General features: G+C 39.9%; 1 protein-coding gene across 1 annotated transcript in view; it reads left to right on the top strand.

Annotated features, from left to right (window-relative positions):
• gna12a (guanine nucleotide binding protein (G protein) alpha 12a) overlaps window positions 1-23,310 on the top strand; it is a 57,390-nt gene that overhangs the window by 4,232 nt on the left and 29,848 nt on the right. Inside the window, exon 2 of the mRNA XM_078417619.1 lies at window positions 15,214-15,429. Within this exon, the coding sequence (XP_078273745.1) occupies window positions 15,214-15,429 (216 nt within the window). The remainder of the gene's footprint in view (window positions 1-15,213; window positions 15,430-23,310) is intronic.

Genomic DNA, 23,310 nt, shown 5'->3' with positions numbered 1-23,310 from the left:
TACTTCTCTTGCCCTCTTTTCCATTGCTTCACTATTAGTGCTCTTTGTTTGTGTTGTGTTTAGAATTTGCACCTCAAACGTCTTGCCCGTTGTTTTTAAGATATTATTTGAAAACTCTCTCTTTGACGAAGCATTTAGTTATTTGATCTAAGGTATCCCTTAATGAGACACAATTATACTGAGTTCCTGTGTACCACCTTGGGATGTTATACAGTAAAGACATTGAACAATGCAAATTATTGACATGTCTAGTGGATTCTTTCTCATGCTAAATACCTGGTTCAGTTTAGTTTATTGTCACGTGTACCGAGGTACAGTGAAAAGCTTTTGTGTGCTAACCAGTCAGCAGAAAGACAATACATGACTATAATCGATCCATTTACAGTGTATAGATACATATCATATCATATATATATACAGCGCGGAAACAGGCCTTTTCGGCCCACCAAGTCCGCGCCGCCCAGCGATCCCCGCACATTAACACTATCCTACACCCACTAGGGACAATTTATACATTTACCCAGCCAATTAACCTACAAACCTGTACGTCTTTACATGATAAGGGAATAACGTTTAGTGCAAGGTAATGCCGGTAAAATCTGATCAAGGTTAGTCCAAGGGTCACCAAAGAGGTAGATAATAGTTCAGGACTGCTCTCTGGTTGTGGTAGGATGATTCAGTTGCTTGATAACAGCTGGGAAGGAACTGTCCCTGGTGTGCAATTTCACACTTCTATAGCTTTTGCCTGATGGGAGAGGGGAGAAGAGGGAGTGGCCAGGGTGACACTCATCCTTGATTATGCTGCTGGCCTTGCCGAGGCAGTGTGAGGTATAAATGTAGTCAATAGAAGAGAGATTAGTTTGTGTGGCTGATCTAGGTGAGGAAAATGGGTAGCATTCCTTTTTTTCCCCTCCAAATATTCTTGGGTTTTGAAGCGAAAAATCAGCCACAGACCCACTTGATTGTTGTGTTGCACCCTGCAAGCATGTACACATTCAGTGGGGAAGGCAGTCCACCTAATTTAGCTGTCGCACGCTGCAAAGTTGGGTGACTTGCTTAGACTCTGGCAGGTTGTTGTTTTGGGGGAGTTGGTGATAAAGAGGAGGCTGCGTCTGAGATGCTTATTATCTGATGCTCGTGTGACATATGTTGCCTGTTATTTATTTGTCTGCTTAGATCTGGGTGTTACCAGATGCTGATGTGGACTACATTTATTATCAGAGGATTTGTGTACATGGAATTGAACACGTATCTATCATGTCTGGGGGGGAAAAACTCGGTCTGTCCAGCCTCTCCTTGTAACTCATACCCTCCAGACACAGTAACATGCTCTAAACCTGGTTTTTTTTCCCAGCTTAATGACATCCTTCCTTTTGCAAGGTTACCAGAACAGTACTCCAAACGCGGCTTTACCAATGTCTTGGACAGCTGTAACATAATGCCCCAACTCCTGTACTCAATACTCTGACCGATGAAGGCATGCATGCCAAATTCTGACGCCCTGTCCACCTATATCTCCATCTTTATGAACCATGTACCTGCATCCTGAGGTCTCTGTTCTATAACATTCCTTAGAATCCTACCCATTACTGTGAAAATTCTGCCATGACTTAGAAACATAGAAACATAGAAAATAGGTGCAGGAGTAGGCCATTCGGCCCTTCGAGCCTGCACCGCCATTCAATATGATCATGGCTGATCATTCAGCTCAGTAGCCTGTACCTGCCTTCTCTCCATACCCCCTGATCCCTTTAGCAAAAAGGGCCACATCTAACTCCCTCTTAAATATAGCCAATGAACTGGCCTCAACTACCTTCTGTGGCAGAGAATTCCACAGACTCACCACTCTCTGTGTGAAGAAATGTTTTCTCATCTCGGTCCTAAAAGACTTCCCCCTTATCCTTAAGCTGTGACCCCTGGTTCTGGACTCCCCCAACATCGGGAACAATCTTCCCGCATCTAGCCTCTCCAACCCCTTAAGAATTTTATATGTTTCTATAAGATCCCCCCTCAGTCTTCTAAATTCCAGCGAGTACAAGCCCAGCCTATCTAGTCTTTCCTCATATGTAAGTCCCGCCATCCCAGGGATCAATCTGGTGAACCTTCTCTGTACTCCCTCTAAGGCAAGAACGTCTTTCCTCAGGTTAGGAGACCAAAACTGCACACAATACTCCAGGTGCGGTCTCACCAAGGCCCTGTACAACTGCAGCAGAACCTCCCTGCTCCTAAACTCAAATCCTCTTGCTATGAATGCCAACATACCATTCACTTTCTTCACTGCCTGCTGCACCTGCACGCTTGCTTTCAATGACTGGTGCACCATGACACCCAGGTCACGTTGCATCTCCCCTTCTCTCAATCGGTCACCATTCAGGTAATACTCTGCTTTCCTGTTCTTGCCGCCAAAGTGGATAACCTCACATTTATCCACATTATATTGCATCTGCCATGCATTTGCCCACTCGCCTAATCTATCGAAGTCACTCTGCAGCCTCCTAGCATCCTCCTCGCAGCTGACACTGCCACCCAGCTTCGTGTCATCCGCAAACTTAGAGATGTTGCATTCAATTCCCTCGTCCAAATCATTAATATACACTGTAAATAACTGGGGTCCCAGCACTGAGCCTTGCGGTACCCCACTAGTCACTGCCTGCCATTCCGAAAAGGACCCGTTTATTCCTACTCTTTGCTTCCTGTCCGCCAACCAATTTTCTATCCACCTCAACGCTGAACCCTCAATACCGTGTGCTTTAAGTTTGTACACCAATCTCCTATGTGGGACCTTGTCGAAGGCCTTCTGAAAGTCCAGATATAACACATCGACTGGTTCTCCCTTATCCACTCTACTAGTTACATCCTCGAAAAATTCCATAAGATTCGTCAGACATGATTTGCCTTTGGTAAATCCATGCTGACTTTGTCCGATGATTTCACCACTTTCCAAATGTAATGCTATCACATCTTTAATAACTGACTCTAGCATTTTCCCCACTACCGATGTTAGGCTATGGTCTATAATTCCCTGTTTTCTCTCTCCCTCCCTTTTTAAAAAAGTGGGGTTACATTAGCTACCCTCCAGTCCTCAGGAACTACTCCAGAATCTAAAGAGTTTTGAAAAATTATCACTAATGCATCCACTATTTCTGAGGCTACTTCCTTAAGCACTCTGGGATGCAGCCTATCTGGCCCTGGGGATTTATCTGCCTTTAATCCATTTAATTTACCTAACACCACTTCCTGACTAACCTGGATTTCCCTCAGTTCCTCCATCTCTTTAGACTCCCGGTCCCCCGCTATTTCCGGCAGACGGTTTATGTCTTCCTTAGTGAAGACAGAACCAAAGTATTTGTTCAATTGGTCTGCCATCTCCTTGTTCCCTATGATCAATTCACCTGTTTCCGACTGCAAGGGACCTACATTTGCCTTAACCAATCTTTTTCTCTTGACATATCTATAAAAGCTTTTGCAGTCTGTTTTTATGTTCCTTGCCAGTTTTCCCCTCATAATCTATTTTCCCTTTCCTAATTAAGCCCTTTGTCCTCCTCTGCTGGACTCTGAATTTCTCCCAGTCCTCTGGTATGCTACTTTTTCTGGCTAATCTGTATGCTTCATCTTTTGTTTTAATACTATCCTTGATTTCCCTTGTTAGCCACGGATGCACTACCTTTCCTGGTTTGTTCTTTTGCCAAACAGGGATGAACACTTGTTGTAGTTCATCCATGCGACCTTTAAATGCCTTCCATTGCATGTCCACCGTCAACCCTTTCAGCATCAATCGCCAGTCTATCTTGGACAATTCACGCCTCATACCCTCAAAGTTACCTTTCTTTAAGTTCAGAACACTTGTTTCTGTATCGACTTTGTCACTCTCCATCCTAATGAAGAACTTTACCATATTATGATCACTCTTGCCCAAGGGGCCTCGCACAACAAGACTGCTAACTAACCCTTCCTCATTACTCAATACCCAGTCTAGAATGGCCTGTTCTCTCATTGGTTCCTCGACATGTTGGTTTAGAAAACCATCTCTCAAACATTCCAAGAAATCCTCTTCCTCAGCACCCCTGCCAGTTTGGTTCACCTAATCTATATGTAGATTGAAGTCACCCATTATAACTGCTGCGCCTTTAGTGCATGCATTTCTAATTTCCTGCTTGATGCCATCCCCAACCTCCCTACTGCTGTTAGGTGGCCTGTACACAACTCCCACTCGCGTTTTCTGCCCCTTAGTGTTTCGTAGCTCTACCCATATCGATTCCACTTCCTCCAAGCTAATGTCCTTCCTTTCCACTGCTTTAATCTCCTCTCTAACCAGTAATGCTACCCCACCTCCTTTTCCTTTCTGTCTATCCCGCCTGAATATAGAATATCCCTGGATGTTGAGCTCCCAGCCTTGGTCACCCTGGAGCCATGTCTCCGTAATCCCAACTATATCATAATCATTAATAACTATCTCCACATTTAATTCATCCACCTTATTACGTATACTCCTTGCATTGAGACACAAAGCCTTCAGGCTTGTTTTTACAACTCTCTTACCCCTTGTACGATTATGTTGAAAAGTGGCCCTTTTTGATTTTTGCCCTGGATTTGTCTGCCTGCCACTTTTACTTTTCACCTTGCTACCTGTTGCTTCTACCCTCATTTTACACCCCTCTGTCTCTCTGCTCCAGCTCCCATCCCCCTGCCACATTAGTTTAAATCCTCCCTGACAGCACTAGCAAACACTCCCCCTAGGACATTGGTTCCATTCCAGCTCAGGTGCAGACCGTCCTGTTTGTACTTGTCCCATAAAAATACAAATTAAACTCCACCTGCCATTTCTCGTCCCACTGTAATTGTAGATTAACACATTAACCATCCTCCTGACTTCCGGCACCTCGCCTGTGGCTATTGATAATACCAATATCTATGTCAGTGGCATTGTAATTTCTTCCCATCACACAACATCCTGGAATACACTAAGATTTATCGTGTAGGAAAGAACAGCAGATGCTGGTTTAAATCGAAGGTAGACACAAAATGCTGAAATAACTCAGCGGGACAGGCAGCATCTCTGCAGAAAAGGAATGGGTGACTGAGTTACTCCAGCAGTTTGTGTCTACGTTCCAGAGATTTATCTACATGTTGAGTTTTCCCCTCAATATCTCCTGTCATCCAGGGCTCCCTACTCCTGCCAGTCTTGCCCTTTGTTATAACAGAAACATGCTGGCCCTGAACCCTCTCTAGGCCTTCTAAATACCACTGTCCCTTTACCTTCACCCTCAATCACTTCTGAAAGTTCCAGTCTAATAACATCAAAATTGGCCTTGCACCAATTTAGGACTTCATCTTTTCCATAACTATTTAAAAACTAATAGAAATTATGGTGAGTGGTCCCAAAGTGCTCCCCCAATAATACTTAGTTGTTTGCCCAGCCTTATTTTGTTTTTATTTGGACTGACTGTAGCTTGTGAGCCCTGGCGTGCAGCTTGAGATTTTACATTGAAAGTAATACACCATGCTTTTAGGATTTGCAAATTCTTAAGTAATAGAACATCTCATTTTTGTGAATCGCAGGATATGTGTATATAGTTTCCACAACAGTTTAACCCTTTGAAGATGTTGATTCGTGGGATCCATTCTGCGATGATTTTATTGCCCAAACTACTCCCCATCCATGTGCCACTACAATTCCCATTCAACTGAATGGACTTTCAGATCCTGTGTTTAGAGCGGGAAGCTGCTATTTTCCTTGGGTAGACCTGAAATAGAACACAAGCAAATTGTTGGTGGTACTTGCCTAGTAAGTCTAAACTTCCTGCATTTGCTACACTTGCATTGGGAGTTAAGTGTTCTCTCAGAGTGTTGGCTTATTAATAAATAATTCCTGGTTTGTCTATTTGCAATACAGATGAACGTGATAATTGAGAACATTAATCTGTGCCACATGAATTTTATCTTGGAAGATCCGTTTATCAGTTCTCTACACTTTGTCAGAAAGATGATTCCTCTTCCTTTCCTATCCTGCTTGCTCCATAATCATGTTTTTGAAGATCAGTGTCACTGTTTGGTCTCCTTACTTAACCAATGGCAGTCAATACACTTCAACGATTTTGAGGGAAACTTATTGATTACATATCCTCTTTTGTTTAGTTTCCTCACTTGCTCTTTTAAATGGCCATTGGATTGGTACATGTATTTGTTCAGATTTTTGCACCATTGTATTTCTCATCTAGATGAGGCTGGATGTGAGGATGTAATTATAATTGTTTTAGAAGAAAAAATAACTTGTAGCACTGAACGCAATTTGATTGTGGTTCCTACATTGTACTTAACACAAACAGCAAGAATAGTTGTCACACTTACCAAAGATAGACATAAAAAGCGTCAGTACCGCAATGGGACAGGCAGCATCTCCGGAGAAAAGGAATTGATGACGTTACGGGCCGAGACCCTGCTTCCTCCAGAGATGCTGCCTGTCCCGTTGAGTTACTCCAGCTCTTTGTGTCTATCTTCGGTTTAAACCAGCATCTGCAGTTCCTTCCTGCACACCTGTCACACTTACCAGATTAGTTTAGATTTGGTGTCTGCATGCAAGTATGAAAATTTAATTTTTGCCAACTTTGGACAAGTAGTTATTTATTATTTACAGTCTGAGCAAAAATATCAGTATAAATCACTAGCACTTTAATCACTTCATAGAAACAAAAAAATATTACATTTGTTCCTATATTGTGTCTTTCCATCCTAATTGGAATACTGAGGATCTGCCTGAAATGGAAGCTTCATTTTTCTTTTTGCTATTGAATATCATTACTTTTAGAATGTAACTTATCAATTTATAATGAGATTTCATTGTCCAGGGAACATTTTCCTATCGCATTTCAACAGCTGAGTTAAAACGTATGTGCGAATCAGCCCATTTGTGGGAATATATGTACCCTAACTTACAAAATTAGAACTGTAGCTTGTACCATTTTGGTATCTGCCAGAATTAATATTTTTGCCACATAATTGAATAAGATTTTAAACAAGGAAATATTTCCATAGGATTTTAACTACATTAATTCAAATTAAGGATGGCACTCTTTTCTGCCATAAACATTGGGACATTTATTATATATTGATCTTTATTTTGTTTCAAAATTCTTAAACTAGTGTTTTTTTCCCCAAATGGGGCACAGCAGATTTCTAATAGCAACAGTATGTACCTTTTCGGGAAAAATTGAAGTGTAAAATTTTGAGACCACTACTCTTGAGAGAACTCTACTTTCAAATGCTCCTACAAAATTGTCACTTAGTGAAACCCAAGTACTTCAATCGAAGGAAATGGTTTTATTGATTAAACCTGAAGTTGGTTGGAGACCTGCGGCTGTTGGTCCACGTTTTGATCAATAACCTGCATAGATAGTTAATTCAGTCAAGGCTAATGTTATTGCATGAGGTTCTCCAGAGTGAGAATACCCATTAATAATTGTAAGAATGGAAATTGTTTTTAGATCTACTTCAATTTATGACACTTCAACTTGCAATATAAAACATGTTCTGGAGGTTTTAGCCCTTCACTAATAATAAATGGCAAGAAGTTGTCTACAATTAAAGTTTGAAATTTTTAGGTATAATTGGTGTTTGAGCAACAATCTATTAAGTTCACTGAGACTTTTAATTTGCCGAATGTGACATAAGTGGAATATCTGCTGATATCATATACAGAAGAATTGGTTTTAATTTTCTCAGTTTTTCCAAACAAGAAAAGTACAGTGTATGGTTGTGGAGTTGCTGTTCAGTGTACATTTTCCTAGGTTGGCATTCTGAGTAAGTTAATGTTGATTACTGCATCCCTTAACACAATTTGATTGTGGTTCCTACATTGTACTTAACACAAACAGCAAGAATGGTTGTCACACATACACGATTGGTTTAGAATTGGTGTCTGCGTGTAAGTTTGAATATTTAATTTTTGGCATCTCTGGACAAGTAATTTATTATTTACAGTCTAAACAAAAATATCATTGTAAATCAGCAGCATTTTAATCACTTCAATAAATATAAAATACTCCTTTGCCCATTGCATCACAATCCTTGCTGGACAAACATTTTCTTATATTTAAAAAAAAAAGTCCTGACATGTGACTGGCTCTAATGGTATTTTCCAATGTTGGATTGTATCGCCTGAAAAGGTGTAGCCTGGAAAGTACATAGATCCTGTTTTGAGTCAATATTCTCAACTGAGATAATCACTCAATCAGTGGCATCAATTTTCAGCATTCTGTTTTTGCCAGAATGTGTATAAATAAACCGATTTGCAGCAAGATTAAATATTCTGAGCATGCAAGCCTTGTTTTTAAGCCAAGATGACCTTTTTAATTGTCTTTGAGCAACATCTAGTAATGTTTCGCTTTGATGCAGTTAAAATAACAAGATCTTTATTTTGTAAAAGGATAAATGGTGAAACAGAAATTAAAACATTAACTATCTGTTTTATCAGTTGATTAATTACAAATGCAGCCAGTTTCTGGTGTAAAATATTCCGAATTGATATAAAGAACCCCAGAGATTGTATTTTTTAATAATTATTCAAAAGTAACTGCATCTTTTTCTTAAAATTAACACATAATCATTGTGTTATGATTAAGATATAATATAAATATAAAGATGATATAAAGATATAGTATTGTATTGTATATAAAATAACAATCTCTTAGACGATTGCCTGCCAGTTTTTGTGAAGTAGTGAATGGTTCTGATTACATCTAGATTTGAAGGGGGAATATTTAAATGCAAGTTGTGATTATTACAAAAGCATTTTATAAAACATTGCCCAGGAAACTTTGAAGTGTTTCAATTGGCAGAGCATTGTTATGTGTTAATCATAAAGCGCAATTTTCTATTTTAAAAAGCTGGCAAAATAGGATTAGAAATAAATGTGGATGGATGGTCCTCACTCCTATGACCTTTTTATATTTGTCTTGGAGTCGTCAAGTGAGGGTTGTTATTACAATGTGAACAGATGTCTAACATCTTTCTATGTAATTCTCGCAGCTCCTCAAATGGTACTTGTTCTATTTTTTTCCTTTTCATGCCTGCTTTTCCCCAAGGCACCATATCAATGTGAATTGTTGCAACTGGTGATATGGAAAGGAGCTAGAAAGGAAAGCAGTTAGTTCATGATGTACTGTGCAGACAAATGTACTTGTGTGGAGCATTTTAGATGGAATAATTGGGTTGACAACAAAGAATTGTGGAGCTTCAGTAAATCTTTGAGGCAGAATGCAACATGTACTCCACTCTGCTTCCTGAAGTCGATGTCCACCTCCCTTGTTTTGCTAACATTGAGGGAGATGCTGTTGTCTTGAAACAATACTACAAACTCTCTTTACCCTTTGATTCCCATTGACTCCAGTTTAGCCAGGACTCCTTGTTGAAACTTATCAAATTCTGCCTTGATATCATAGGTGGTTATCCTCCTTTCATCACTGTAGTACAGTTCTTTTGTCCATGTTTGGACGATGGAGGTCAGAAACTGGGTGACTTTGGCGGAATCCAAACAGAGTTTCTGTGAAAAGGTTGTTGTTAAGCAAGTGCGGCTTGATAGTGTTATAGATTAGCCTTTCCATCACTTTGCTACTGATCGAGAGTAGACAAGGGGATTGTAACTGGATGGGTTGGATTTGTCCTGCTTTTTGTGGACAGGACATATCTGGGCAATTTTCCACATGGTCAGGTAGATGCCAATGTTGTAGTTGTACTGGACGGCTTAGATAAGGCTGCAGCAAATTTAAGAGCATGTCATTGGTACTATTGCCGGAATGTTGTCGGGTCCTCTAGTGTTTGCTATTCCCCATTTTGATTCATTCCACGTGATATCAAGAATTGGCTGAAGATTTCATCTATCATGCTATTAGCCACCCAGCACTTTGGGTTGAAGGTCAGCACAAATGCTCCAGCTTCCTGTTTGCCCCCATTATTGAGAATGAGGATATTTGTGGAGCCCGCTCCTCCAGTGAGTGTTTAATTGTCCACCGTCATTCATGACTGGATATGCAGGACTGCAGAGCTTAAATCTGATCTGTTGGATGTGGGGTTACTTCGTTCTGTATGTTGCATGCTGCTACGTTGTTTGGTATGTGTGTAGCCCTGTCTTATAGCTTCATCAAGTTGATTCCTCATTCTGGGGTATGCCTGGTGTTACTCGTTGCATTCCCCCCTCTCCACTCTTCATGACACTGCTTAACTACTTAATGCAGTTGGTTCTTTTCCTCCTCAAATATTTGTTACCTTACCACCAGTTTTGTTCTATTTTTTTCTGGGGTTTTATATTTATATTTAATATTTTGTATTTTTTGAGACATAATAGTCCAAGCTATTAGCCAGATACTCATTGAACGACTAAATAGCTTATCCACCCAACTCTCAGCTCTCCCACACTGTGTCAAGAATAAAGGGGTAATATCAATATACTTGTAGAAGGTGAAAATGCACTATAGGACCTATGAGACAATACTAAACAGAAAGGCTGACTCTGTCCTGGTGGCGGAGTTGGATTCATGGGAAATGGTCTTGGAGGGGAAGATGCTCCTCAAACTGCGGAGCATCCTGAACAATACAGCTCGCCCCCTCCATGACACACTGGTCAACCTGAGGAGTACCTTCAGCAACAGGCTGGTTCCATCAAGATGCAGGACAGAACGCCACAGGAGATCCTTCTTCCCTGTGGCTATCAAACTTTACAACTCCTCCCTCTTCTGACATGGGATAGACTGAGATTGACTCCTCTCTCCATTCTTTGCACATCACCCAAGCCTTTCCTCTTGTCACTTTTATTTCACGTTTCATGTATTATGTATTTTGTGTTTTTATGACTGTTGGCAGGTCAATTTCCCTCCTGGGATAAATAAATTTCTATCGTATGTATGATAAGACGTGTAGGAGAGAAGGCATTTAGAATATCCACAGCAAGTCTGTAATGTTAAAGTTTAGTTTCAATGCAAATTTTAATTGAATTTCTCCTGGAAACTGTTAAATGTTTATCTTAAATTTTTTTTTATAGTTTGCTTTTAACCATTTAGTCAATTATTTTAATCTGAGCATGTGTGATTTGCAGTGTATTTAACTAGTTAATATATTACAATTTTTAAGAGACTTCCAGCCTGTTTACAATAGCTTTATTGACGTCAAGTCATAATTGACATGAGTAAAGTCTGCAGCTGCAAATTATTTCTTTTAGATTATGCATGGATACATGGCTCTGTATGTGTCATAGGATTAGTATGACAACGGTTTTTATTTCCAAACAAAAGCTTGTTTTTGTTGTTTCCTTTCCCATTAATTTGCAGTTCAATTTTTTGAACGTGTGCAAATGATTTAAAAATGAATAAACTTTGTTTTCCAGTAATTTGCAAATCAGGCCAGTTGTACAGAAACTAGATTATTGCAATTAAATTTACAGTAATGCCTGCAGAAAATTTGAGCCAGGAAATTTTTTTCTTTGTGTGTATTTGTCAAAATGGTTGAAGTTGGAAGGCAAGAAAATGAATTTGACGCTTCAATTTAACTCTGGGAAACACTTTGGCAAATCTGAAAATGGGTTCCATTCTGCCCTTTTGCTATAGGTGGTAAACTATAATCAAAGGTAGTACATTTTAAGGTCATGTGTTGTAATTGAAGGGAATTCTTAAGGGATGTTGTTTTGAAGAGTGTATCAAGGTCCTGAAATTGGGTACAATTTTCAACACTTTTTCTCCCCCTTGAATTTGATAAAGATGTTCACATAGTGGTCTTTCATGGTCCTTAAATTTTCCCCAAGAATGAGCTGAAAATATTTGTTTAATTAATGTTGTCCAATTGGAGAGTTTCAAGGTGAGTTCAAGGAAATCTATGCCCTTCTGTAGAGCAACGGTAAAAATCCAGCTATTGGAGTTGTTCAAAGTTGAACCTTAATCCCCACAGACCTATCAATCTAAAAACTGCTTCCATTAGTCGAATGACTTGAAGTCTGGACTCTTAAGATAATTACCAAAAAATTAATGGAAGAAGTTCTATTTCCACAGAGGATTATTGTGGCATGAAATTCCATATCCAAATGTTAGTGGAAAATGAATCGTAATAGCTTATGTGGAGTTGCGGATAAATATACTTTTTCTGTAGGTTTGAGAAAACAAATCAACAATTGCTCTTTCAGGCAATGTAATTTCTAAATTTATAGCGTGGCTCGTGAGAATGATTTAACTTACTGCTTTCTGAAAGGCTGCATATTAGAAAAGAAAATTTGTATAGTTTCAAGTATGAACTCGCTCCAGGGAGTAAAGCCACTATGTGTATACAATTGGCATCATGGAAACTGGTGTTTTTTTTATTTAATCCTATCACACTGAAAATCTGACATTCTAAATTATGTGAAAGTCGTTAAAAAAAAATATATTTTATAATGTTCAAGAGGAGCTTGAGTGCCTAAGCTATCAAGAACTTTGTAGTTCAGTGTGAAAGTGCGCCTATTGGCAACAATACTTTTTGGAGGAATTAAAGTTGCAGTCCAGGCTTCTAAATGGCTTGGCGTCTCACCAAAATCAGTGGGAGCTTAATAGTTACTCTTCCTGTGGTTAAAATCTGTCCCGTGATCTCTAGTTTCATTTGTTTATTCTGCACAATGAATCACGAGAGCATCGTAGTTCACAGATGACTACAAGTTACTAATACATGAGTTTTATTTTATGTTTGAAGCATGAATCGAATAGACCAGAAACACAATTTGTGGCTAAAATCTATCTAAAATGTTTATCTTTGCTAATGCCGTCACCATTCTTCCAGCTTCTATACCTTACCAGGATTATTGATAGCAAATTAGCTTATTTAAATTTGCCTCTTAAGAACTCGGAGCAGAACCTGAGGTGTTCACCAACATCTTCAACCTCTCTCTGAGTCAGTCTGTGGCTCCCACCTCCTTCAAAGCATCCATCATCGTTCCTGTTCCAAAGAAACCAGTAACCTCCTGTTTAAATGACTACTACCCTGTCGCACTGACATCAGTCATCATGAAGTGCTTCGAGCGACGAGTCAAAACTCACATCTGCTCCTCTCTCCCTGACACCTTGGACCCTCTTCAGTTTGCATATAGACCAAACAGGGCCACGGACGATGCCATCACCATGGCAATACATACTGCACTCACCCACCTGGACAAAGGAAATACATAAGTGAGAATGCTCTTTATTGACTACAGCTCGGCATTCAACACTATTATTCCCTCAAAACCCGATCTCAAGCTCCTTGATCTTAGACTGGAGACCTCCATCTGCGGATGGATATTCGATTTCCTGACGGGCAGGCCCCAGGTGGTGAGAATTGGCAGCCACACCTCTCCCTCACTGATCCTCAACACAGGCACACCACAGGGCTGTGTGCTCAGTCCTCTCCTGTACTCCCTAATTCACGCATGACTGTACTGCTAAGCACAACTCAAACAGCATCCTAAAGTTTGCTGACGACACGACCATCTTGGGCCTCATCACAGACTACAATGAGAAGGCCTACAGAGAGGAGGTAAAGGCACTAAACAGCTGGTGCCAGGAAAGTAACCTCTCTCTCAATGTCAGTAAAACTAAAGAGATGATCGTGGACTACAGGAGACAGCGGGGGAGTGGACACCTCCCCATCCACATCGGTAATGCTGAGGTTGAAAGGGTCAGCAGCTTTAAGTTCCTTGGTGTGCACATCACTGAGGACCTTTCCTGGACACTGCACACGGACATAATAACAAAGAAGGCCCACCAGCGGCTCTTTTTCCTGAGAAAACTGAGGAAGTTTGGCATGAATGCCAGCATCCTCACAAACATCTACAGATGCACCATCGAGAGCCTGCTGACGGGCTGCATTACAGTCTGGTACGGGAACTGTTCGGCCCACAGCTACAAATCACTACAGAGTGTGGTGAAGAAGGCACAGCACATCACTGGCAACTGTCTCCCAGTCATTCAGGACATTTTCTACCGGCGGCACGCAGTATCATCAAGGACCACAGCCACCCAGCACGCAGGCTGTTCTCCTTGTTACCGTCAGGCAGACGATACAGGAGTATGGCTGCGCGTACCACCAGACTTAAGAACAGTTTCTACCATCAGGCTTCTGAACTCAAAACACATTTCAAATCATGTATGTTGATTATTTTTAATATTGTCTTTTTAACTATTTTTAATATTGTCTTTTTATCTTACTAATGTCTTTTTTATCTTATTTATCCTTGGAATATTACTGCTGAGGTGCCCCGTTGTCTTGTCAAATACATTTCACTGTACTGTTGACCCTGTGCCAACCTACATATGACAAATAAAATTATTTCTTTCATTTGGGCGACAGTTCTTTGGTGTGTTCTTTTTTGGTCATTTTCTATAACTATCTAGTTATAGCTAAGTTTTTTTTTTTCTTCTTTACTATTTTTCTTTATCAGATCAGTCATTACAAGTGGCAGAATTCCTCCCCAGGTTTTTTTTTGTTCACTTGTTTTCTTGGAATTCAACATTATTAGTTGAATTTGTATTTCACAGTTGGGATTTGAACAATGCCCTCTGGATATCTGTGGTATTTATCTGCTGTGCCACCACCGAACCGAAAAATTAGGGACTGCTGTGTTCTTGTTTCACTGAAACATTGATTGTCCCTAATTCACCTGACCCTGCTATACAGCCTGGGTTTTTTTAACATTTATTGTATGGACTGTACAGAATCCTCGGGCAAGGGGAAGATACAGGCATCATCTTTTTTGTTGGTCAATGCTTCATGGTGCGTTGATGTGGTAGTCATAGCTCAATTCTGCTTCCCTGACCTGGAACACTTGTTTGCAAAATACTGTCCACTTATCTGCAAAGGAAATTCATCTCTGCCTTCTTGCTAGTGGTCCACATGCCATGCTAAACCAAAGCCAAGATGGCACTGAACAAATTATATTCAGTCGTTATCTTCCTGTTTAACATTGACTTCAATGAAGTTAAAGAACGAAATATATTCCCCAAATATCATCAGCACATCCTCTACCCCAGGCGGCATTAACACATTTGATCACTGATACACCCCCATCGTACGCCTCTCACTCCAACCCTCCCCTTCACTTCGGCCAGTCTGATCATCTGTTGATCATCTTACAGGCAGACTGAATTCTAGTCTTGATTTAAAGAAAAACAATATGGAAATGGCAAAGACTTAAATGATGGTCCATCTTTTTATTCCCTTGTTTTTCAGGGTATGAAGGTTTTGGTGGATGCAAGAAACAAGCTGGGCATTCCTTGGGAAAACACTGAAAATGAGAAGCATGGAATGTTTGTAATGGCATTTGAAAACAAATGTGGAATGCCTGTCGAACCAGCCACATTTCAATTGTATGTGCCAGCACTGAGAGCCCTGTGGCAAGATTCGGGAATCCAGGAGGCATACAACAGAAGGCGAGAGTTTCAGCTGGTAAGACGGATCCTAATGTGATGAATGAATTGAAGGTGATAGATATTTGAGCGGGAGATGTAGTTGACTGATATTTCCATGAGCTTAACAATTTTAAGGTGTTGGATTCAATGTCTTCCAGTATCCTTCCCAAATTAGTTCACCAACTGACAGATAAGTCAAACTAATTGTTTCACTAAAATACTTTTGTTTCTATTTATTGAGGTGTTGGGGTTTTTTTTGGCTCATAATGCTTAGATTTCCTTAAATTGACATTCTGGGTTTGCTGACGTTTTCTATGGAGAGGTAGAAATTAATGGGTTTGCATTGGAATAGCTTTTAGTGAACCCTGGGATGCAGTTGGCTGTGAGACTGATGGTGAGAGCCACTGGCATTGAGTAGAAGTGAACTAACGTCAAGTCAGCTGAAAGTGCAAGTCATTTTTTAAATATGTTCTTTCCATTGTCATTTTCCACATTAAAAATGATAATGTGTAATTTTCTACTGTTAATAATAAATATCTATGATAGATATTAATCATTATTAGTAGAAAATTAAAACCAGGCTATTATCCATGATTTTTGTTTTCATTTCTGTGGATGTTATTGTATTCTGGTGAGGAGCAGAATGTTCTTATAATGGCATCGTGCATGCTTTTGGTCTCTTGGTTCGCCAAATTTTAACAATGGGTTAATACTGCAATATATTCTAGATTATGTTACTTTTCTATTTAATCTCTTGAATTCAAAAGTGCTAGTGTTGAAGGAATAATAAACTATAGCCCTGCGTGATGCCAAGTACAAATACTCTGCCTTGGTCTTCTAGAATGTTGGATCCTGGACAGAGGACCAGGGGTAGGTTCCAAGTCTTCTCATACCCTTGCACTAAGCCTTCTCTATTAATAAATCTGAGGGAAGGGAAACTGTCTAGACTAAGTTGCTTCCCACACACCAAGGATGCCTCCTTGTGGCTCGTCTTAAGTTGAGGCATTGATGGGCTGTGGGGATTTCTGCCAGCTGTACCGCAGCAAGCAGGAGACTTAATTTATAACTTGGCGCAGAACAGGTTTCCAACTTGGGACCTTCCCAGTTTGTGTTTGGCTTGGTACCACATGATACAGTGAAGTCCAGCACTACACCTTGGGGAGAGGTGATTTTATCCCCGGTCACAACTTGACCATTTATCCCGTCTTACAAATATATATAAAAAATGTTTTCGGTACATGTACTGCTTTGCTTGATCAGGTGCTTAGTGGTTTTCTATGTGAGCAGTGCAAAATTGGTGAGCAAGTTCTTGTAACACACAGCCTTAGACTTTTTATATAGCATTTTCACCTTTGGTGTAAATTAGTTGCAATATTTCTGTTTTTATAAAATGAGGAAAAAAATCCTTTTGCATAATCAGGGTAGAGTTGTTATTTGAAGTGATGTACATGGACATAATTATGGAGTGTTTTAAAGTGCATATAAATGGAGATGCAAAACTAATTAGGGCTGAGTTGCTCCAGCAATTGTGTCTATATTAAATCCAAACTGATATTTCAATTTTTGCTAAATGGTTTGTAACTTTGAGAGACTGAGTCCAAGAGGTGCAGCATGGAAATGGTTCCTTCTGCCTATTGATTCAATGCCCACTACCAAGAACAGTGGTGCAGCAGTAGAGTTGCTGCCTTACAGTGCCAGAAACCTAGGTTCAATCCTGAATAAAGGTGCTGTCTGTACGGAATTTATACGTTCTCCCTGTGGCCGTGTGGATTTTGTTCAGGTGCTTAGGTTTCCTCTCACACTCCAAAGACGTGCAAGTTTGTAGGTTAATTTACTTGTGGAAATTGTGAATTGTCCTTAGTGTGTAGGATAGTGCAGGTTTACAGGGTGATTGCTGGTCAGTGCGGACGTAGTGGACTGAAGGGCCTGTTTCCACGCTGTATCACTAATGAGCAAAACTGCAGTGTACAGGAAGCTGTAGACTTGGGCATTTCAACTTGCTCATGGGAGAATTCTCAGTTTCCTGATGTGTACAAAGGCAATTTGCGGAATTTCCATGTGTAACTGCTGGCATTTATAATTTAAAATTCTTCGCCCTTTTCTCCACACCCTATTACCACAAACCTCAACTTAGCCCTCAAATCATCCAGAACCCAAACTTGTGCATTACTCGTCATCACAACTTTGGCTCTTCCTTCTGCCATCTGGGTGCCATTCTTTAGGAATCCTAATCTTGTTGCAATGTTTATTGATATTCTGTGAGATTTAGCATTATCATAAAATACGATGCCACTTGCTCCCCTCCCGTCATTACCACCATGGCACCAGCGGCACATTTTCTGTCTTAAAGTTGATGTTAATGTCTACATTCTTCCTCCTAAGTATTTATCCTTGTTGTGAACAACATTCACATACATTACCAAAGTATTTAAATAGTTTCGTTGTCAGGTGCTTTTTCTTTTCAGTAGGTCATCAAATTTTGGAAGCCATTGCCGGGTTGGGTTGTTTTTGCTGTGTGTGTTCAAAGTTAAATGGATTGTTTTTTATTTGAGGCTGATGCAATGACAAGCCAAAGTCACGTGGGATGTTGATCAACCTTTGGGTCAATGTAGTCATCAAACTTGTTTTCATGATTTGAACCTGAAATGAAATTTTTAGGCCAGTTCAAGGCAAAAGGCAGGTTATTGATTTTTTGGCTCCGAGGAAATTATTTGCTTTGTTGGTTGAAATTAGGGAAATGAAGGAATTCATGGACCAGCTGGTCTATTTGCATCTTTCATGTGTTCTTTTGGATGAGGAAGTAATTTGTGTGAATACAAATCTGGAAAATGTTTTTAAGAAAATGGCAGTCAGGTTTGTTTTCTGTTTGGATTTTTTCTATCCTTGGATTCTCCCTATATCCATCTGTTTTTATTTAGTTCAGCCTGCAAGTGCACTCAGAAATTGCTATAGGGTTGATTTTTCAAATTATTGGTACCTGACATATATCTCTCTAATTGTCCAATTTCATTTGCACTGACCGTTTTAACAGACAACATCAATTGGGACAGAACTAATAATTTCTTCATTTAAATGGTATTAGAGAGCCAACAGGTTTTTTTAAAGTCACAGTCTATTTAATTTTCTTATGCTAGCCCAAAAGTTGCAAATACCTTGCAGAATTCCAAATGGGATTGGAACTTGTATTTTAACCTATTCACTGTTAAGTTTGTTTCACGTGGCCATGTTCTGAGTATACTCAGGGGTGGCACTGAACAGGTTAAAATCCTTAAAACAGTTATAAAGTGGATGTATATTAGTGGGTTCAGCCATCTTGTATATAATTTTTCTTCCTGTGGATTATAATTTAGAAGGGTGGACTTTGCGATGACTTTGAGAATGACAGTTTGAGTAAAATTTCAATTGTATTCAGCCAGAAACCCTGAATGGATAATCCACTTCAGCTTTCTCCTGAGATCCCTACCATTTTAGAAATCTGTCTCCAGCAAATTTGATTTGTCCACATGATTTCAATTAATGATTGAGCATGGGATAGATACAGCAAAGGCGATCAGACTCTTGGCTCTGGTGCTGTAGATGAGCAGCCTAAAAGAGGGTATCACTCTGGTTAAACTGTTCCAGAATAGTTACAGCACTGTCATTAGCACATGATAGAGAATATTGTCTCTGGTATGTCCCATTCACAAAAGGCAGTACAGATTCAGTCTGGCTGGTGTGTCTACACTAACAGAAAAATTATGTCATTTATTTGGAAAATTCATTAGAACATTCTCATAATTTTCTATCTCACTTCTCTCCCACAATCAACAAAGCTTAAAGCTGGCTTAAGGATTCGCACTGCATAAGCATCTAGGCACATATCAGCCTCCTGAGCTCAATCCCATAAAATGAGCTTTTCTGATATCTAGTTCTATTCCAGATTTTCACTATTCCTTAATTATTTCAGTAATTTCAAATAATCGTTTTGCACATAGTTCCTGTAGCTCTTATTATCCATGTTGTCACTTAAATTTTAATTTCTCCAATCGTCCAACATATTGTAGCTCTTTTTTTTGTTCTCTTTTCTGCGTTCCTCCAAACTCAATTTGCTCTAATTTGTTAATTTTTCTATTTAAGTACGTTTCCAGTTTGGATAAATGGTCGTGGACCTGATATGTTAACTGTTCCCCTCTCTGCCATTGTCTGCCTTGCTATGTAATGTTGTTTCCATTTTGCACTTCCAGTCTCTATCACGTTTTGTTTCTTCTAATTAATATTCCAGCCTGTCTGCACTATATGGATAGATTTGTAAATGACCTATTCCACGATAACTTCATGTACAATCTTTGAAGATTTGCTTTAACTGAAATAGCAAGAAAATCTGGAAGTAACTTGCCTTTCAAGCAAACTAATACACACTAGGATTACAAATAAACTGGTTCAATATATGGTATCTGAGAGTCACACAGTAGAAGTTGACCTTTAGCTTTCGAACCTACTGAGATCAGACTTTTTCTATCAGTATTCAGTTTTAGTCTGCTGTAAACTCGTACTCCGTAAAAACCTTGCTTGTTCTTTTTCCTATTCAACTTTCTCTTTATGAGTGGGCGACTTACAATACCAGCATTATTTCATTCTGCTGGCGAATCTTGTCCAGGCTGCCTTAAATGATCATTTGTTCTATTGATAGAGTTCTTGAGACTCAATTTTACTATTGACTTCAAGATGATCTCGTCTCCCCTTCACACCATCCAACAGTGCCCCCCAATCCTGTCATTCATTCTGGGGGCAACATTTTGAATTTACATTTACAGTGAAGAAAGAAACTTGCATCTTTTCTGCTTGTCAATTTGAAAGTAAATGCTTATTACTATTTTGGATTCTTTATGATTTAACCACCTTATTTCACAATGGCATTACTACTGCAGAGTTTCCTTACGCTAAACATCGTGCATGATTGTTACCCGAACCATCATAAACATTCACTTCCACCTCTTCTAGTGCACTGTGGCTGCTATATGTGCTATCTATAAAATGCACTGCAGTTATAAAGAAATAAATTAGTGTTTCCTTTCAACTTGAAAACAGTAAAAATGCACATTTCTATTTGCTGAACTGTAAAAGCACCTCTCAAACCATGATCTCTACCAAAGATTGAGAGCAGCAGATATGTGGGAACCTGGAATTCAAAGGGACATTTAATGTCCATCCAAGTAGGCCATGTATGCTGGGTGGGGATTTGAGAATCTGAATCTGCTGAAGCAGCAAATAAGTCTTTGATGCTAACTAACTGGCCCAGGATAACATGGAAGGATGAAAGTATGAAATTATGGATCAGATGGTTGTTGGCAAGCAGAGAAAAAGGCAGATGCTTAATGACTATAATCTAAATTATTTTCTAACTAGAGATCTGGTTGATGTATTACCTTGCAGTATTTGGAGAATTTCAGAATTGTCTAACAATGTTAGAGCAGTGAAAAATAGTTAAGCAAAGATCATAAACTAATATTGTAGCAGCAATATTATTAAGGCAACAATGCAGAAATATTTAAATAAAAGAGGGTGGAAAGATGAAAAGAATTAAGAATAAGGAGGAATTAAGAATAATGTTTTTAAATCAATAAAAGTGGAGCGTTGTGATTTGGGATCATTTTGATTAAGATAGGGAAACTTATTATTGCAGACTTGCATTGGGTTTCTTGGAAAAAGAGATTGGTTTGATTTTGAAGTAACTTGATGCTTAGCCAATAAAAACCCATTTAAAAGATATGCTGTTTGGTATCAAAATATAAACTAGTATGTTTCCAGTTGCAACATGAACAGATGCCTCCTTTGATTTTGGGGGTGTGGGTGTAGAGAAATTTTGAGTTAAAAGTTGAGAAATAGTACATGATGAGTTTGTGCTCTATATCAAAGAGAAGATCATGGTCAAAGGTAAAAAGGCTGTTCAGTGAGAAAAATGATATGATTGAAGGCTAGCAGATGGGGGGGGGGGGGGGTAGGAAAATAGGGTGATAGTAGGGTTCTATCAACTCTATTACTAATAGTTCTATTAGGACTTAAGATGTCCTAATGCATGGTAAAATGCGGAAAGTATGTAAGAGCCTTTGAAACATGGGAGGTTAGAAGGTTGGGGAGATCTATGAAGTGCAGATGGAACGTGCTACTGGTTGATTTTTGAGATCAAGTTGATGAGTATAGTCAAAGCAGGAAATTTATTTCATGTGTGTGCTTCCAGTCCAAAACTGGTTCATTTTGTGAGAAATCTATGAGAAATAAGTTACTCTGAGGAAAATGCTGGTTAGACAATCAGAACTTTAATGAGTTTAACATGGGGCAAAATAGAAAAGGATGGCATGAGATGAGAACACTGATGCAGAAAAGGATAAAGTTCAATGAGGTTCAAGTAACATGGTAGAAATTGGGAATTAAAATTGATGTCTAAAATGGTCTTTAAGTGCTTCTGCTGTTTTCAACGATCTGATGAAGGCCTTTGACACGGTCAATCGTGAGGCGTTGGACCATACTCACCAAGCTCGGTTGTCCTCGAAAGCACACCCATCTCATCCGCCTTTTCCATGATGGCATGACTGGATGAGTACTGGTAAACGGCGACCTCGCTGCACCCTTCAACATCTCCAATGGTGTCAAACTGGACTGCGTTCTCACCCCCAGTACTTTTCAACCTCTTTCAGCTGCGTTCTGCATCGTGCCCTCCAAGATCTTGATCGCGGGGTCTTCATCAAGTACCAACTCAACGGGTCTCTGATCTACATCGACTCAATGTCAAGACGAAAACTCTTGAATGCCTCATTGCTGATGCGCTCTTTGCGGATGATTACGCCCTCATGGCACACAAGGAGTCTGACCAATTTATTGTGTCCAGATTTGCAGAAGAGGCACAGCTGCTTGGTCTTAATATCAGTCTCAGTAAGACAGAACTCCTCCACCAGCCAGCCCCAGGCTCTTCAGCACCACCACCAAGCGTACACATTGACAACACACAGCTGAAAACAGTTGACGCTTTCAAATACTTAGGCAGCATGATATCTTCTGATGGCCGCTGGACAAGGAAATATCGACCAGAATCAGCAAGGCCAGTCAAGCACTTGGTCGTCTTCGAGCACGAGGGTTCAACCACCACAACATCAAGCTGCCAACTAGGCCGAAAGTCTACAATGCTGTAGTACTCTTAAGCTTGCTATATGGATGTGAAACATGGACTCTGTACAAGAAACACATTCGCCAGCATTTCCAGCATGCAGGCCTAGCCCCAAAAGAACTGGAAACCCGTACAAGTGACAGGACTGGCTGGTGTACAACCACTAGGAAAGCGGTCGGCAGTTTTGAGGACAATTGCTGAAGCCGACTAGTTATTGTCGGAGACAAGAGGAAGGCTGCAGCCCTAAATCCCCCACAGCGGCCTTCATGTGCCCCCACTGCTCCTATGTGTGTGGCTCGTGCATGGGTCTCATGAGCCACACTCGATCCCACATGACAAAAGACTCCACAACCATGCTATCGTCGTCCAGGACGGGCCTTCACCATATTTCCTCCTCATTGTAATCTAAAAAGGTATACCTCAAGGCTGCATGCTTAGCCCCTGCTCTACTCTCACTACACCATATGATTATGGCTAAGCATAGCTCCAATGCCATGTATAAATTTGTAGACTACACTGGTGGCCGAATCACAAGTGGTGATGAGTCAGCGTGTAAGAAAGAAATAGAACACCTGGTTGAGTGGTGCTGCAACAACAACCTCTTATTCAACAAGACCAACATTCAACAAGACCTTCAGAAAGAGGAAGTCAGGAGACCACGTACCAGTTCATTTTCCTGGGCCCAGGACATATGTGTAATCATGAAAAAGGTCTGCCAGTGCCTCTACTTTATTAGAAGTCTAAAGGAATTCAGCACATCACTGAATACTAACAATT

Source organism: Rhinoraja longicauda, chromosome 21 (assembly GCF_053455715.1).
Source record: "Rhinoraja longicauda isolate Sanriku21f chromosome 21, sRhiLon1.1, whole genome shotgun sequence".
NCBI classification, from domain to species: Eukaryota; Metazoa; Chordata; class Chondrichthyes; order Rajiformes; family Arhynchobatidae; genus Rhinoraja; species Rhinoraja longicauda.
Note: the sequence above shows the minus strand (reverse complement) of the source record. Positions and strands in the feature narration are given on the sequence as shown.